The sequence below is a fragment of the Ochotona princeps genome, chromosome 2, assembly GCF_030435755.1.
Source record: "Ochotona princeps isolate mOchPri1 chromosome 2, mOchPri1.hap1, whole genome shotgun sequence".
NCBI lineage: Eukaryota > Metazoa > Chordata > Mammalia > Lagomorpha > Ochotonidae > Ochotona > Ochotona princeps.
The window spans coordinates 115812759-115831994 of record NC_080833.1 but is presented as its reverse complement, the minus strand read 5'-3'; the positions used below and the strand labels follow the sequence as shown (position 1 = coordinate 115831994).

General features: G+C 41.8%; 1 protein-coding gene across 6 annotated transcripts in view; it reads right to left on the bottom strand.

Annotated features, from left to right (window-relative positions):
* The window catches only part of C2H1orf226 (chromosome 2 C1orf226 homolog), a 237927-nt gene that overhangs the window by 65345 nt on the left and 153346 nt on the right, over positions 1-19236 (bottom strand). For 3 of the 6 annotated variants that reach the window (XM_058660547.1, XM_058660551.1, XM_058660548.1), the window contains one exon: positions 11434-11507. In XM_058660547.1, the coding sequence (XP_058516530.1) occupies positions 11434-11507 (74 nt within the window). The remainder of the gene's footprint in view (positions 1-11433; positions 11508-19236) is intronic. The other 3 variants (XM_058660549.1, XM_058660552.1, XM_058660550.1) reach the window with 1 other exon arrangement.

The window sequence follows — 19236 nt, the reverse complement described above, 5'->3', positions numbered from 1 at the left end:
TGGGGCCATTAATAAAAGAGATGAATACATTTACCATTTTTAAAAGTTTCATTTCTCCCACTTGCCCTCTGATGGTTACAAATTATCAGTGAAACTCAGACATGAGATGAAACCAAAGGTCAAGGTAATACACAACAATGATGACTAGCCTCTCCAGCAAAGAGCTACCTGCACAGCAATCAAGAGGACAGGATGGCATTCCAGGCCAATCTAAGGAAGGAGCTGTCTGATTTCAAAATCTGCCTTGCTTAGGGGTTAATGCCACAGTAGCAGGAAGTGCTGGGCTCTCGCTTGAGAGACAGAACATCTCTTGATGTTCTAATGACAAATTCAATCAGTTCCTCAAACACCTTCACCAAAGGCTGGGTTCAGTGCTCAACAAATCTGTAGGTTTGTAGGTTGGTTGATTAGGTGATTCATTCATTCATCCAAGGATCCTAAACACATGCCTATAGATGTTTCTGGTTTCTGAAAATTTTACAAAGATCAAAGAAAAAAATCAACAAAATTTTAAAAATACTTGCCTGTACTGAGCACTGTGATATGCAAGCCTTGGTTGAAAGGAAGAAAGGAAAAGGAGGGAGGAGTTTTGGAGAGGGAGAGAAGTGGGGTTATCTTCTTGGAACCATACTTATGAAATGCACTACATCTGTTCTGTTTATATGCATCATAATAATTTTAAAAGATGCCCCAGAGATGAATAACCTATATTTTCTCCTAAGAATATATGAGAAGCAAATAACTACAAACAAGGACAAACTTAAGGGCTAGCCAGCCTTCAAAGATCCGAAGGAGAAGCCCTACTGTGAGAGGAAGGATGAACTCAGGGAAGAATTCCTAGTAGAGGTAGCACTTAAAATAAACCTTGAAAAATGAATAAGTATAAGACAGGCAGAAATGCTAAGCCAAACTCAGAGGACTCCTTAATTAATCATGATTTAATCGTGACTGCTGCCAGAAACTGGGTAAGGCGGTAGCTCAGTGAGAGCCAGCTTCTCAGCTCCTGCTAAAGGACAAGGGGACTTGCCATCAAAGCAGGTTCCCTCATCCCTCCGTCCTCATCCTTCCTGAAATCCAAGCATAACCCTCTGGACCCCCCAAGTCATCCTCAGTGCTGCAATTCGCAGTCCACCAACAGAAAGGAGGTCTAAGCTTACAATCTGGCTATGTTCCCAGCAGGGGATCAGCATGCTTCCTTCGAACTGTGCCAACCCACAGAGGGGCATACCCAGCCAGGATGGCAACCAAGGCATTGTAGTATGGTCTCTAGACCCGTCCTCCCTGCAAACTGTTCTACCATTGTGGGATGAGCTATCTCCTGATCTCTGTAATGACTGTCTACTGATACTAATGGTTTGCCAGACTGAGAATCAAGTTCCAAAACAAGAGCTGTAAGCTTTATTTGCCCTCAGGATTAAGGCTCTTCACACAATGGGCTTTTCCCTGGGCCATTATCCTTACACATCAGCATGAAACCAGACCCTATGCCAATGTCCCCATAATCCATGTGATTCCAAGGGTACCAGTGGCACAATAAAGCTTCCTTCTATGCAAATCCTCTCCTTTCAAAAGATCTGAAACTCATCAAATGAGATTGGTTTGTTTTGAGTAAGATGCTGCCTCTTACCAATATGCAAATGCCTCCTGGGCTGCTCAGTAACATTTATTAATCATTCAAACATTAAATTGTTTGATTTTTTTCTTATTGGTTTGATTTTTCTCTTCCTCCTTGAGAAATAGGATAGTCAATGATAAATCTTCCCAGTTTTAAATGTGAAACAATCAATGACACAGTGCAGTGCCTACAGCACCAAGGACTCTTGGAATTCACGAACCTGCAGGGCTTACTGTGTTCATGCATTCTAAAATTCAAGGGTATTTAAACATATACAAGAATGACTTCTTTGCTAAGGCGAAAAATCAGTTTTCATCAAATTCTCAGGCATTTGTGTTCCAGAAAAAGTCAAGATCATCTGAAGGACACACAGATCATTGCCTACCTGGTAGAAGGGAGAGAAGAGATTTCACATACTTCCTATCTGGGATTTTTAAATATTTATTTTATTTGGAGAGAGGGAGAGAGAGAGAGAGAGAGACATCTTTTTCATTCACTGAGTCACTCCTCAAATTGATCCAGAGCTGGGCCAAACCAAAGCCAGAAGCTGGAAGCTTCATCTGGATTTCCCAAGTAGAAGCAGCAGACCAAGCATTTGGGCCACCATCCACTGCTTTCCCAGGCACATCAGTATGGAACTGGATCAGAAACAGAGCTACTGGGACTCGAACTTTTGCCCATATGGGATGCCAGCGTTGCAGGCACTGACCTAACTGCTGTACTGTAACACTGCCTCCCCATCCCTAGACTTTTTGATGCTTCACAAAAATCCAAAATTGATTCCCAAGAGGATAAAATGAAACACATTTTTTTTAAGGATAATGACATTTTAAACCTAGCAGACATTCTGTAGCAGAACTGGGACCACTCTAGTTTTCCTGTTCCCCTGTTGTTTCTTCCACAGGGCAATTTTCTCCCTGGCCAATGATATTTAATTATGTAAAGTTTTCTACAGTTGGCCTAATTGGATTTTCTATCATTATTAGTATAAAAAATGCCTGCTAAGGCTAGGTCCATGGAGACCCATCCAGAGATTTAATTCTGATTGCTTTGTTGGCTGTCTTCAGTTTCCTGCTGTGCATGTCTACTCTCTAGTGAGTTTCCTGTCTCACTTGGGCTGGCTTTAGGCCATCAAGAAGCGCAGAAGATAAAGCCAACAGGAGAATGAAACTTAATGACCATTCTGGATTGAAAATTTTACTGCAGTAAAGAGGCCTGCTCTAGCTTTGTCATATAGTATCTATGTTCTGCGTACAAGGCACAGACTCAGGGTCCCTCTGGCATGAGAGTTATAACACAATCTCTGCCTTTAACTCGTGTCATGTCAATTTTCACCCTTTCATCTTGATTGCCTTGAAGATCAAGTGAGGTGTCATCAGAAGCCCTAAGCAACTACACAGGCAAAAGGACTCAAGCTTCCAGCTGGGCTCACTGGGCCTCCTCTCCTTCCCTCATTTACTCTCCATATTCAGACACCATGAGTTCTAATGGTCCAGATTACCAACAGCTCAGACTGAACACTTTGTACACGTTTGTAATGCTTTCATTCATTTTGGTCAGGCCTAGATACCACTCCCATTGCCTGCAAACCACCATGCAATCAATCCTTGGTCCTCCTTGCTGACAGCTCCTTACTTTGGGTATATCACATTCCAAACACTTCTCACTTTGGCATTCTCAACATCAAAACCATTATATACAGCTCCATGTAGACAGCAGGAGGGGATAGTAGATAGAATACTGAGAATAAAACAGGGTAACTGTAGAATTCTGTGTAGAGTCATAAAAAAAAGCCCCACTGCTTGATTTGTATATTTGCATATGGAGTAGCACTAGAAGGAAGGGCACTGACTTCTTCCTTTATAAAACTCAAGTTTGAACTCTTGAGAATTTTTGAAATCCAAGTATGTTCTATTTAGTAATTTAAAAATCCATGTCTGATTATGCTCCCTTGAAAATTTATCTGAGAACTGTCATGGAAAGGAGTCACATTGAGAAATTTGGAGAACACGAGCAACAGAATATTTATCTTTGCACCCTACTTCTTTTTACACAGTGGTACACAACTTTTCAAAAGAAGGGATAAGAGAGGGTAGGGAAGGAAATGGAAGGTATAAGAGAGGAGGAGAGGGAAGGACAGGTCTCAGATGTGTGTTAATATTTGCACATGACTCAAGGCTCACCAGGCCTCAGATGGTTTCTAAACCAACACTGCAGACTGTTTGTTCTAGGTGTTCAGGGAGACTCACAAAGCACAAGGGACACTGTTCATGCTATAAATAAAAGCCCAAATGCAGCAGTTGGAAAAGTCACAGGATAAACATGGAAGGAGCTGTTTCTGTGATGCAGTAGAGATCAGAGCTGAACTACGATGAATGAAGTGTAAGACAGTGGGCACTAACAAAGACATATCCTGCACTTTGGGCAGAAAGGCAGGGTTGATAGCAGATGTCCCCTTGAAGGAGGACAGGAAGGTGAAATGGAGGTTATTTCAGGATAGGAGAGAGCTGAATATATTTTCAGGGAGAGAGATGAGTCAGGGAAACAGCTAGATGCACTAAACCTAATAGCGGAAGGTGTGAAGAAACAAGTATGGGTCCGGAATAAAGAGAGGCAGGGGCCACAGAGCAGTGACCCAAAGGTGGTTTCAGGGAGGGAAAGAAAGCTAAAAGATCTCAGAGAGGAGGGGCCACCACAGAAAAGTGAGAGTGTACAGATTTGATATGTAGAAGGCGGTGAAAAAGGCTTGAGATACTAATGAGGGGAATTTCTATGAGGATGAATAGGAATTGCAGAGGAACCCTGGGGAGCTAGCAGAAGAAAGCAGAAAGCATGAATGATACCTCCTGCCCCTTCCTAGTTTGTAAGACTCTCCATGCAGAAAATTGGGTAATTTCTACTCATGCATATGCATGAGAGGACATGTCAATGAAAGGTTTTGAAGCTGGAAGCAATCAAGACATGAGACTAGACATGAGTAGAGTGATGGACACTACCTGTCAGCTGGTCTGACCCAGACGTGATTCGAGGGGAAATTAGGGGGTGATGTCCCTCCACATACACGTTGTCAGTTTTCCCAGGTTAGCATAGACTTATCAAGAATCCTAGACAATGGGAGGCTGGAGGAGGAAACCTGGTTTTCACTGAAAGAACATGGGGAGACTGCAGTCGCTCTGTCACTTAGAAATCACAGAAGCAAATGAGACATGGACAAAGATATTCCAAAAAGTTCATGGAAGACATAATGAAAAGAGGTTTATGTTGTACAAAATTTTAAAACTCATAGTTTAAGTATATGCATTTTCCGTGAACTTTGTGAAATACTGTGCCTGTGAACTGTAAACGAAGAGCTGTCTCCAGGTATGCACCTCCCTCCCTGGTCTTTGTGGACCTCCTGGGCCTCAGGCCCCTTTCCAAGTCCAGTAGGAATGGAGACTAGGCTCGTGGAGATTTGGCGGAAGTGAAGTTACAGAGCCTTCTCTTCTCCCAGATTCTTTCTGATCCTAGAGGAGCAATGTGGATTTTTACAGACTTCTAAGAATTCCAAAAGTATATATTTGGTTTCACAAAACAATACAGGAGCTGATTGTTCTAGTATCTACTGTCTCTGAAAAGTGTGTGATTCCTATTTACCCCAGGTTGGGGTTAAAAATAACCATAGGTTCAAAAATAAGAATGCTGAATGTTATATGTACTTTCAAAGCCTTCTGTCGCGTCCCTTGACGTCCCTTCCTCCTCCCTCCACCAGAGAATTTCTGTTTCCTCTTTTTCAAGCCTATTTGATTTCACTGGTAAGGTGCAATCCATCAGACTACAGTTCTTCCTTCTTTCCCTGCAAAGTGACTAAAAGACTGTCCCCTCCTCTCCGCCTCAGCTGCTCCGTCTCAGAACCCCCAGGGGCTCCGTTCTTTTGCCCTTCCTCTCAACTCATTCTCCTTTAAGGAAAATGTCTTTTCCATTTATTTCTAATATTTTACAAATGTTGCCTATGGTTTCTTCTACTTTACTTCCATGATTCAAAAAAGTATCTGAGGAGTAATTTCTAAATTACAGCACTTGGTAGGCACTAAACGTACCATATTTTTAAACAATATTCATTACTTTTGGACCTCCAGTTTTTGCTATTAAAAAAAGGTGTTTCTTTGTAGGCAATATTCTCCTTCCCCTCTGGACTGCTTTATGATCTTTGCCTTTAATATTCTGTAGTTTCATTAGTGCAAATCTAGAGCAGAGGAATCAATTCCTTTTTATTTACAGTTCTTGTAATTTGATGAGCTTCCTGAATCCAAAGAGACTCATTCCTCCGGAATTTTACTTGGCTTGATAATTTAAATTCTTAATCATTCACTCAGTGAATTATACTATAGAGGTATCCTCATTTCTCAGATAATTCTCAAGCATCACAGAACAGGTCTATTAAAGCCACATTTACCTTAAAATGTAATTGCTTGCTCTGTATTTTAATGTATCATTTTTATAATACAAACCAAGTATGCAGGCATAGCAACAGTGGGTTTGTCATGAAAAGTGGCTAGCGCTACCCAGGGTAGTGAAATTGGAAAATTTAAGATTCAGACAGTTTTCAACCATTTACCATCTGTGTCCCCATGGGAAAGTGACCCAGGGTCACTGGAACTCAATTTCTGTAACTACAACAGTAGATTCTACCACCCAGGGTTGTTGCTAGGATTAAGTAAGATAATAGATGTCTAGTCCCATCTGATTACATCCTGTGCGGGTAGGACAATATCCTAGGGATCACTTGTATCTATTATTGAATTTTTTTTTGCCACAGAGTTCCAACTTTGTCTTTCAATACATGCTCTGTGATCTTGAGTAGAATTCCTATAAACATGTCTCTTGTATAGTGAGCATGACTTCACAACTTCTCTGTGGAAACAGGTGACTGTGCAGGAAGAAAAGGACTCTGCTGGTCTGGCTGCTCTAGCATCAGTCAGTAGTACAAGTACGAGGACATCCAGCGTCACTGTGTCCCAGCCAAATGTCCAGAACACACAGTCCAAGACCAGTCTGGCATTCACCTCCCTGCAGCTCTCCCATAATGGGCAGTGCTTGAGGTCTTCCATCTATGGTGGCACTCAGCTTCTTTTGCTAGTCCCCGCCCCCGCTCTCTCCAGGCACATCTCTCACAGCTCTCCATCTCTTACCACAGCCTCATGCTGACATAATCTGTGTATCCACCAGATCACCAGCACCTGCTCCCCACTTTCTGTTTTCCCAGCCACTGGGGACTAACTTTGGTCTAGGAAGCCCAGTGAAATTCTCTGCCATTCAGTGGTTGCAGTGACGCAATGGTGTTGGAAAGGCGTCCTGGAGAAAGGTCTCCCTTCTAAGACATTTTTCCTCCCTGAGTACTCCCTTTCTCTTTACAGCTTACAGGTAGTCTTTTATTATAACTTAATAATTCTTGATGATAAACTGCTCCTGTTGAAATCACTGTGTGGTTACTATCTCTTGATTGGGCTCATACTGAAATACTAGTCTTCCCAACTCCTCCCTTGCACAATGAATAGAAACATGGATTGGTTTTCCAGGCATCCCCTTTTCCCTTCTCCAGGTAGGCCAAGTAACTGATCTCTAACTTGCTCAAAATCAAAGCCTAGGATTAGCATGGAAGGACAAAACTGGAACACATTTCTCCTTATCTCTAATCACCTGAGCAGCTGCGTGGATGTTAATTGACAAGAACAATTATATGGGCACTGGCTGGAATCGCCAGAGGTTTCCTATCTGGTTGGATAAGAATTACTTCCACTCTAGCTCCTGAAGACTTCAAGTCAGATGAATTTACTTCATCCAGTTAAGAATTTCCACTTGCTTGTCAGTGTAATCCCTAGTATCAAGGAACCCACATATCCTAAAGACTGATTTAGCCAAAGAGGTTAATACTATCAGTACAAAACAGAGTAGGATGAAGAGACATCAAGGTAGTGAAACTAAAGTTCAAAAGCACAGTGGCATCCATATGATGCAACTATTCTATCCCTCTGTTACTAATATTTTTGTTTCGTTTTTCCTGGGAAGCAGGCCCTAGACAGGGTAGAGAAATCATGTTAACAAAGGAAGTAAGATCCCAAATAAGGAAAAGAAGAATAAAGACAGAAATCTTTGGGGCCAGTGCTGTAGGTCAACAGACTAATCCTCCACCTTCAAGTGTCATGTCCTGGCTGCTCCACTTTTGATCCAGCTCCCTGCTTGTGGCCTGGGAAAGCAGTAGAGGATGTCCTAGATCTTGGGTCCTTACTCCCACATGGGAAACTCTGAAGAGGCTCCTGGCTTCTAGCTTTGATTCATCTCAGCTCTGGCAATTGCAGCTGCTTGGGGAGTGAACCCACAGATGGAAGACTTCTCTATCTTCTGTCTTTAAATCTTCCTTTACAATAAAAGTAAATAAATATTTTTTAAAAATGTTTGTTTTCGTTTATCTCTGTTCCACTGCACAACCTTATCTGTGGCTTAGAGAAAAAAATATTCTTGTTAAAGTTTATTTCCCAGAAAATTTGAGCAGATGGTTAACCTCTTAGCAGAACCAGGTAGTTTTATACTGGGCCAACTTAGCTCAACTAGAACTGCGTATCTCAGTATTCCCTTCCGTATAGAGCTCCTGTCTAGTGGTAACCACCAAGGAAACCTATGGAAGACACGAGGCAGCAATGAAGCAGCAGCTCTTATGTTCTGGAGGTCATCCCTGCTTAGAGGTGGAAAGAGAATGATGGCAGGTGCTAATGGATTTTTAATAAAAGTGTATCTTCATTTTCTGTACTGTTGCCATATAATCATATGCCATGACTGCCAGCCCTGCTGAACAACAGTGAGTCCAGGCCACTATCAGGAGCTTCTCTACAAACTCAAAACTGGGGGCAGAAAGAGCCCTCAGCCTGCCATGGACTCTGCCCGAGTCCTCTTTGCAGTGCGAACCCAGCTCAACTCCAGCATGCGCCTGGGCCTGGCTTCCTGCAAATCCCAATTCATAAGCCACACCAGGGATCATGCATAACGTTCACTGACCTGTTTTACACAGTCCTCAATCATATAAAAAATCCTGTTCACATAATACTCATAGTTGTCTTGAAGAACACTGATTTGCAAGAATTCAAATGCTGAAGAATAGGCTCATATGAATTACATTTTATTTAATATCACTATATATAAAGGTTTGAATTTAAGCTGAAAAAAGGAAAAAAGCCCACAGAAATAAAGAATAAATCAAATCTAGATTAAAGGCAATCATTGTGAATAGCCTGAAATCTTGGACTAAAAATCCTCCATGATCTAGGAGCTGACACCATTAATGAGACAAGTAAACACATGGCCATGTGATAAAGCCCCTTTAAGAAAGGGCTCTGCAGATAGCAGCTAGGATAAATGGAAATAATTACATGCACAAAAAAATTATTTCCAGACACCAAAAAATGAAAAGAATCATGCTTCACCTAATGAAGAACTTTATAATAGCAAACATTTCAGAGAAGGAGACATCTGTAATTCCGTGATTCCTGCAGCTACCAAGTCTTAGGGAAGCAAGCAGACACTGGAGAGTTATTGCCTAATGGGAACAGAGCTTGTACATGAAACGGTGAAAATGTTTTGGAAACAAGACAGACCCTACAGACTTGTGCACTCAGAAATGGTTAAAAGAGCTGGTAGCATGGCATGTCATGCGTTAAACCACTGTTTGGAATGTCTACAACACATTTTGGAGGCCCAGCTGCTCCATTTCTGATCCAGCTTCTTCATAACATACCTGGGAAATCAGTGGATGACGGCCCGAACACTTGGGTACCTGCCACCAATATGTGAGACCCAGACAGAGTTTCTGGTTCCTGGATTCAGTCTAGCAAAGGTCTGGCTTGTGGGCATTGGGATAATGAAGCAGCAAATGGAAGATCTCTCATATTTCCTCCCTTTCTCTCTCTGCTTCACTTTCTTCTTCCCTTTTCCCTTCCTTTTTTTCTTCTCCTCTTTGTATCACTCTTCCTTTCAAACACATTAACAAAACTTGAAAACATACATTAGATTGCACTGAGCTGTTTTCCTGTCTCTTAGCCCACAGCCCAGGACTATGTCCATAGCAAAGTCAGATCTGGGTACACACTGTATCTTATTTCATGCACATAATTAATAACAACACACTGCTAAATTTTTTGGTAGGCAGCTGTACTATATTCCTCACAAATGTTATCAACTGACTTAGTATCATAAAATTAGAAAAGAACAGTATGTTTCTTGAAGCTATTACACTATATCACCACAAACTCAGTACTCTATGTAAGAAATGCTAAAAGAGTTAAGCATAAAATTTGGCTTAATAGAAAGCAAAAACTTCTTACTGATGTGGGTAAAAAGCATTTCTTTTGAACAACAAGAAATGCTTTTTAATGAATTTTACCATCAAGAAGTTTGCCTAAAGTAATTGCTTCAGTAACCGAGTGTTTCATAAAAGCCATACGCAATGATACGCTTTTCAGCAATGTTACCTAAATAAACCACAGCATTTCCTTAAGGGCAAAAAAAAAAAATTGCCCATGAGAAGCTCATTTGTAAATGTTACATTATCCTGATGATAAATGTTCTTACTGATAAAATGGAATATACACATACATATGTATTTAGTTTAGAAAATCACTCCCTTTTGTCTACACTCACATATAAATATGCAAATTCAGAAGAACACAGTCCAAGATACTTTCATTATAATATATGAAAAAGGAAAGTAGCTAGGAGACTGGGAATGTACTAGCTAAAGGCTTGGCCTTGGCGATCCAGGGCAGATGAATGGCGTCCATGATTCAAGGCCCTCCTGATTCCTGGGCGCATCCTGGCTATTCACGTGGGATTTTCTCTAGTGTGCCTCTGCCCAGGAGACACCATGAATGGCAGCCACCCCACCTCTAAAGGAGTATACAAGTCCTATCAGGAAAGCACTTCTGGGTGGGTATGCTTCACTTCAGTCTCAAAATGAAATCTCATAGACTGGGGGACGTTAAAACATCAGATGCTTATTTCTTATAGTCCAGCGGCTGAGAAACCAATGTTCAAGGTGCCAACAGACGTAGTGTCTAAGGTGCATACATAGTTCATGCCTGGCTCCTTCTCCGTGCATTTCATGTGGAGGGAGGAGCCTACTCTGTGAGGTCTTATTCCTTGGGTCACTTAATTTAACTTTGAGAGAATTATCTTTTACGACCTAGTCATTCTCCAAAAGCTCCATTTCTTCATATTATCTCCTTGGGGGTTAGTATTTCAGCGTATGAATTTTGGGAGGACACCAACATCCAGGCCAGCGCAACGAAGAAGACTGGCACGACTTTCTGCTTGTCAAATGATTCCACTGCTTTCAGCTCAGTTTTCTGAAATGGCAGAATGATGGAAAAATTGTGGAATTGCGGAAGAATTATGGAACAATTGTGAGCACGGGGAGATGGAAACCGTTTTCTCATTTTGCTCAATATATATGCAGGTAAGGAATTTCAGTTAGGTCCAAACTAGCAGGAATTGACACAGTCTCCACTTATAACCAAGCTATATGGATTAAACTCCAAGCAGTAATCCTTCATAACTATCCTAGACAGTGAAATTCAACATGGCCAGAATAATCTTTCTCTCAATCTTAAAGTCAAGGTAGATTTGTCTAGTGTACTTATACTGTCAGAAAATAAAAAAATAGGTCTCAGAAGAGAAAAGCAGAAGTTTATGCCAATCTCTCTAGACCCATAAACCTCACTGGTGTCTCCAGGAGATGGCGGGGGGACCATGGGGATTCGGCAATGCTCTTAGCGCTAGACTGCAGCCCTTACCTGTAGATGGGGTCTTGCATCACCAGCATCTTGCTCTCATCCCAAGTCCACTCCTTTTTCTGCAATAAAAGAAACTGCACATGAATAAGTTAGGCTTGTCCTCAGCTACAAAACGAGGGCACACATTGAGCAACTAATGCTTTTGCAAACACAGGCATTTGGCTCTTGGCGTGTTGCCTTCTAAGAGGTCTGGGGTTGATTGTTCCCAAAGAATAAGTGGAAAATGTCAAGTGTCTGGTCTGATCAGTTTCCTTCAAGCACTTAAGCAGAGTGTCTCTCTGGGATACAGAGGATAGGCCGGAGCCAAAGAGGTTGCAGGGAACCAGAGGAAGACTCTAAGTCAAAATTGCTTGGAGAAATCTCAAGGGGGAAAAAAATTTAGACATCAACCCAGAGGAATGGGAGAGACAGGAAGAACACAAGGGAGAAGGGGGTTTAAGACAAACCTTCTAGAGATGTGAATGACAGTGCTAGGAACTAATGAAATACTGATCCCATGTCAGGGTCTCCAAATTAGAGATTGTTGGGACTCTCCCAAGAACTAGCGGGGACTGTGTCCAGGCCCTTAGAATGATTTCCAGATGAAGTATTTCATCAGCAGTTTTACTCAAACACAACATTATACATAGCTGGTACATGCACGGATATACATGTCACTTAGTCTCTGAATTTTAATTCAGCACTAACCCAATACATAGAGGTAGGCTTTGGACTGGCTCATCACCATGCAGTATCAGGTACTGCTTTACAGAAAACAAAATTTAAACTACAATGAAAAACATTTTCATAAAAACACATTTTTTAATTAGAAAGTCAGAATTACAGAGAGAAGGAGACAGAAAAAAGGATTTTCCATCCACTGGTTCACTCTCTAAGTGGCCACAATGGCTGAGTTAAGCCAATAGGAAGCCAGAATCCAGGAGTTTCTTCCAGGTCTCCCATGAGGATACAGGGTCCCAACACTTTGGGCTGTTCTCGACTGCTTTCTCAGGCCACAAGAAGAAAGCTGGATGGGAAGTGGAGCAGCTGGGACACAAACCAGTACCCATATGAGATCCCAGTGCATGCAAAGCAAGGACTTTAGCTACTAGGCTACTGCATTGGGCAAAAAACAAAAACCAAAACCAAAAAACAAACAAAAAAATCCTACTTTTAATTGCTACCCACTATCCTATCAATTTTCGTTACATAAATATTCTCTTTGGAGCAACACTAAATAAGGAAAGTAATCCCTTTTCTAAGTAACAACCCCTTTAATTATATAAATTTTGCAAATCTAGATAGTTCTTTCCAGGTTTTGCAAACATCTGTCCCTTGGAAGTTTTCCCAGATTTCTTGTACCTTTGGTTGGCTTTAGTTCCATCAAAACTAGGGACTCTGAACTGGATCTTCAGCTCTGATGCACATACAGTCTGATCAACATGACGCTGACACTCCTTTGAGTGTTCCTGGCACCATACTACGCTTCAGCCAGCAAGTACTGGTGTACAGGATGTTTGCCTTATGGGCACCCATGAGCTTGGCTTCCGACTAACAGATTTAAATTTTTCAGAGTTAAAGTCAAATTCTTGGGGACATGTTCTTAGCACACAATGCAACTGTTCACTATGGAAGTCTTTTAAGCAGCAAGATACAAATATATGTTTAAAATACAATTTGACTGTGGGATAGAGTTTTCATAATATAAGCATTAAACCAAGCTACATCAACAGTCATAGCCACATGTTCTACCTGTACTTTTAAATTAGTTTGGTAGCACTTTATGAAGCATCTACTCCTGACAGAAATATTCATGTAATAGGTTTAGCTTAGCAATTATATTTTTCAACATTCTAACATTTCCATTTGGCTCTTCTATCCTCTGTTTTTCGGCTGAGATGTTCTACTCTCTCACTTGTTTCAACAGTGTTTATAATTGCTCACTGTTGCAATGAGTACCTATAATCTTTATTGGATAATTCTAGCATTTCTGTCATCTTGGTGCTGGCATCAACAGATTTCTGTACATCTGAAGTCGAGATTTTCCTCATTACTGGAGCATGAATGACTTTTAGTTGAAAGCTGGACATGTTGAGTATTACAAGACTCTACATATTATTTAAGTTTTCCACGTTATCCATCATCTATGACACTGCTCACGTGGGAGTGAAGTCCACAGGGGCTCCATGTTACTGCTGGGGTACATGTGGGGTTCTAGTGCCTCACTAGCCTGCCACTGATACCAGCCTGGCTCAGAATAGTAGGGGTGCCCTGTCAGTGCCTGCCATGTGGCTTTATTCCTCCTGACCTGAGGTGGATGGCCAGTTTTCTACCTGGTCTCCACAAACACCACCTGGGGAACAGGGGCAAGATTCTCACTATCACCTGGTGGGAATCAGAGTCCTAGCATCCTTATCAGCTTTTGCTGGCACCACCAGGCAGAATGGTTGAGGCAACTCATTCCAGGCCAGCAAGGTAAGGTCTATATATTGACTGAGTTATTGCTGGCTTGGGTGGTGGTAGGGCCAGTTTTTTTAGATGGTGTAGCGGAAATGAATGGTAACTGTCTAAAGCTTTTCTGCATTGCTGAACAGCTCCTTTCATCCTCCTTTAGTTGGATAGTGCAGGACCTTATTAGGGATTATTTGTTTCCATTATAATATCTGGATTTTTGAGCTTCTTTAGTTCAAAGTTGGGATACAGACTCTGAAAGGAAAACCCAAGGAACTCAAACCTTTGCAATTCCTTGGGACTCCAGTTCCATTGCCAGGATGCTGTATATATATTTTATATTTGCTGTATATACAATGTCCAGAGTATTCCTTTGGAGCAGGAGAAGCAAGACAAAGGGTCCTGCTACCTCTCAGAAGCAAAAGTCTGCTCTATACATACAAAAAATACACACAACACACATACGTGTACGCACAACAAACTCCGTAAGAAACTATCTAGGCTTCTCTCCCTCAGTGACAAGAATACAGCTGGGCTATAGGGAGGCCCCATCATCTGTAGCTTTAGCAAACATTTCAGCTGATTGGTGAAGTGACCCTAGGGTAGAAGGCCACTGTTGTCTAAACTGAAATCCCTTGCCAGAGGATCTGTTTCATCTGTTGCACATTCTTTTACAGTCTAAATCAGACCTGATGCAGGAAAAGCTCCCAGACACTGCCAAGACAGTCAGCTCCTTAGGACCCCTTATGCCACTGTCGCTGGCCATAGCACACCCTCTGTCAATACATGGTAGTCGTGAATTAAACACTTGATGGGGCAATAGCAGAGGCTGTGTCAATGGGGGAGTGGATTCTCACTTTTCTTGTGTTTCCACAAGCAGGTGAGTGCTGCTAAGAATCCTCGCTGCTTTGCTGTGATTTTCAAAATTAGTAGAAGAATAAAGACTCAATGCATCAAAGAGGCCATGAAGCCCTTGGCCAAGGCACTACTACATCCACTGCCCCTTCCCCAGAAGGGTTTACGCTGTGTGTAAGCGATGAAGCCAGACTGGCTAAACTGGTCATGATCGATTGGGCTTAAGACTAGCACACAGGCTGACCATGAAGGAGGACAGGTACCACTGAGGGACTGTTGTAAAACTACCCCACCATTGAGCTCTAGGATAAAAAGTCACTTCCAGCAATCAAATCTTGCCTTTGGAGACTATCAAATCCAACACAGAATCTAGGCTAAGCCTCCAATAATAGAAGATGGTTTTTGTGAGCTGCTGCATATATTTCCACTTAAATTGGCTGCAATACTAAGGAAAGAGGTTACTTGGAATTCCAGCTCCATTTCCTCCTGGCCCAGCAATATCCCTCCAGCATCAAAGGAAGCTTGGATGAAACTTTCATCTGCAGTTCTAAGGAAGGTAATTCATATATTTATTAAAAGGAAAGGACAACAAGGCAAAATAATACAGAGCAACTCTTCTTTCTCTGGCAGAGCTGAACAAGAGGGTAAGGAAAGGAGATTCCAGGCAACCTTATGTTAATTTAATATGAATGAACACTGTCAGTGTCAACAAAAGCCAGACAATACTTTTAAAAGAAGTTCCAACATCCATCTAAAATATCCTGAGGGAAAAAAAACATAGAAACATTTACATCTACTTATTTTTCTTCTCTGAAAACCCTATTAAATCTCATCCTTTCCCTTTAAATATCTTGTAGTACTCCTTGAGGAAGTCTACTAAATCTATGAAAGAGCAGGAAATTACCAGGGTAACAAAGGATCTGAGAAATAGGATGACTCAACAGTGTCTTGGTTATTCAGGAATGTTAGGCAGGGGCCGGTCCTATGGTGTATAGGCTAAGCTTCTACCTACAGTGCTATCATCCCATATGGGTGCCAGTTCAAGTCCCCGGCTGCTCCACTTCTGATCCATCTCTCTGTTATTGGCCTGGGAAAGCAGCCGAGGATGGCTCGAGGCCTTAGGACCCTGCACCCACTTGAGAGACCTGGAAGAAGCTGTAGATTGCTGGCATCAGATCAGCTCAGCTCTGGTTCTTGTGTCCATTTCGGGGAGTGAACCAACAAGTGGAAAATCTCTCTTTTTCCTCACTGTAACTCTGCTTTTTGAGTAGAAAAAAAAGTGTTTTATATTTTGTTTTGTTTTAAAGCAAATAGAGTTGAGCTCTTTAAATCAATGCCTGACTATAACTGGGCAATGTAGTACTAATGGGTCTTCACACTTCCTACTCATCTTCTTCCCTCTAGCCTTCCTACTCTGCCTCTTTCCAAAACATCCTGAGGAAAGGGCAGCTTGCTTGCACAAGTGTCATCCCTACTTAGTGCCCAGTCAAGACTAGAACCGAGTTCTCCTGGTGTGTAGACCAGTGCTGTTCCAGGAGTCTGGTACAATCAAGAGCTAATGAAATATGGTGAAAGGCTTAATGAGGAGGGAAGTTCTGCTTCATATAATTAATGGGTGTCTTAACTCAGGAATAATGTGATTTTCTATTGCCTCAATTTTGCAAACACTTCAGAGAATAAAGAAAGCAAGACAAACAAGCAGTTCCTTCTTAACTTCCTGTATGTCTTGCACAGAAAAAAAAATGTAAGAAAAAAGTTAACAAGAGAAGGCAAACAGGATATAGGCAAACAAAAACCAAATGGTTCAGATTTCCAGAATTATAAATCAAAGTTGGCTTCAACTATAGCATAGGGATACATTATGGAATAGTTACTAGAGCCAAACTCAATTGATTGATTAGTTTTGGAAAACTTGTGTAGTTCCAAGCCTCATCTGAAACCATTCTCTTTTGCTTTTTGTTCACATGCTTGAAAACAGACTTAGAATTCTGACAGCAGTTTTGCTACACATGGTCCTGAACTGGCTGTGTGTTCCATGGTATGCTGGGAAATGAAAGTACTTCCAATCCAGATGGGAAAGAAGGGAGTAAACAGGGTAGAAGGGGCAGCACACTCACCTAGAATCTGCGAGGGAACATATGCCCCACACAGTCCTATTTTTGCAAAGGGCTCTGGAGGCCCATTTGTTTTGAGCAGCAGCAGGGCTGGGTTCCAGCCTCCCTCTCACCCTTCACCTGCAATCTAGGCTTAGGCACGGCCTCACATGACCCCATTAGGAGCACAAACACCAACAACAGCAGCAGTGAGGCCAAGAAGTAAAGTACACGGGGAGAGAATGATCTGGTTCTCACTAGATGCAAAATTTAAGTGACTTGGGCATGAGGCGGGAGGGGACGAAAGTGGGGAGGGAGTGCCAGGTGGGGCAGACTGCTGTCCTAGGGACAACCACCACATTTTGCTACCCTCCACACCTCAACTCCCTACATGTGCATATTTGATGGTATGTCTAAGAGTTTATGGAAAAGTAAAATGAAAGTTTATTTTGGTGTAAGGATGTTGAAATTGGTGCATAAGTGATTTTTTTTTTCCCCACAAATGACAGATTTGACGAATTCCTTGAAGATCTCCCATAGGCTTAGATTTCAGGATTTCTTTGCAACTATATAAACTTACCCTTTAATGCCAACTTCCATGAACTTTTTGAAGTTCATGGAAACTCCCTCTCTTGAATGAAGACTCCCCTTCATGTACTGGTGAATTAAACTTTCTAGAGGAAAGCAGGTGTGATCACAAGAATATGTCCCACGGACCTCCAATCACAGGGGGTTTAAAAATCTGAGGGCCTTGCTGCTGCACAATGCAATTCGTCTTCACATTCATTCAGAACCATGCTTGGCAGGGGTTGCTTTGCCAATGCATAAGCAGGTGGGTATACTAAGGCAGGCCCTACACTAGGAGTCCTGGGGGATTCTAACAACGTGGGCCATAGCACACCTCGGCCACTTTACTGAGACTTCCTCAGGTAACTCACTCAGCAGGCTAAGAACCTTCTATCTTACTCTCTTTCCTTTCTACCCTGTTTCTTGAACTTGGGGGGCAGATCTTCCCTATTGTTTGACAGCGATCCCATTCTTCTCCCGGACATCCCATACTATCAGCCAGAGGATCTAGGCTGACAGAGTATGAGAAGGTGAGACTGGAACCACATAGGGAAGCTGTTGTTATCTGATTCTCTTGATTCTTAGAGAAGTTGTCTAGCTGGGAGAGGAGAGAAAGATTATTTTTCTGCCTTTAGAACTTCCACATAGGGCTTTCTTTCACATTACTAAAATGAATCTCCCCCTTAAAGATGAACACTGAGGGCTCACAGAGATTAATTCATTTTCCTCCAAGGCCATTGGGTCTGGAGGTGAATAAAATCCATCTCTTTTACTTTTGGACTTCACGTTCTCTTTGTTACACCCTGCAAAGAAATTAAAGGCTTCTACTCCTCACTGCCAGGAAGCTTTGCCTTCAACAAAGCAAAGAGATGAAGGTTTCACTGTGCATGCTTCTGAAAGACCTGGGTGAGGTACGCACAACCTTGATGTGGGACTTCCTTTATTCTTTACCCATTGAGTGTAAATGTCAAGTTCTCTATGATAATCCACAGCTATTCTGTCCAAAAGCTTCTAGCAGGGAACATTATGTGGGAGTTAGTTCACAGGCAGACGTGCCTAGGACAGTACCAAGAAGAGAAAACAGAGTCAGGAAGAATCATCACAACCTCCTTTTGGAAGCTAGACGTGGATATGATAACTGCTTAGGAACCCAAAGATTGATATTATTTCCTATCCTTACTGGAAATTACAGAACAGACATACCATAAAATCCACAAGTTTTAAAACCATTCTTGCATTTTTAATGAACTTGACAGCAATGGTGACTATTTTTTCCCCTTAAAAGTTAAGTGTAGTAAGCCTCTCAAAAGTTATATGAACTCAATATATGGAGTTCTTGCTTCTAGAGAGAATGGGATTAGACTGAAAATAAAAACTATCTTTAATTCTCAAACATAATTTACAGGTATAGGAAAATACATTTAAACCTGAAGTGCTAATAAATCTTCATACAACACATGTAATCCCTAATATGCCTATATTATAGTTTTAATTTATTTCATTTTTTGAAAGAGAAACAATGATGCAGAGAGCTCTTCCATCTGATGTTTTACTCTCTAAATGCCTATAGCAGTCACGGCTGGGCCGAGCTGAAGCCAGAAGCTAGGCACTCCATCCAGGTCTCTCACATGGGTAGCAAGGGCCCAAGTTGCTGAGCTGTCACCTCCTGCCTCTCAGGGTGTACACTGGCAGGAAGCCTGATCAGAAACAAAGCAATCTACACTTGAACTAGGTCCTCCAATATGGGATGCATGTATCCCAAGCAGTTCTCACGGTACCAACTGCCTGACTCCTTTTATATATATTTTGAAGCTAATATATAAGACTAAGAAATATAGCCTGGCTGGGAAAAAAAAAA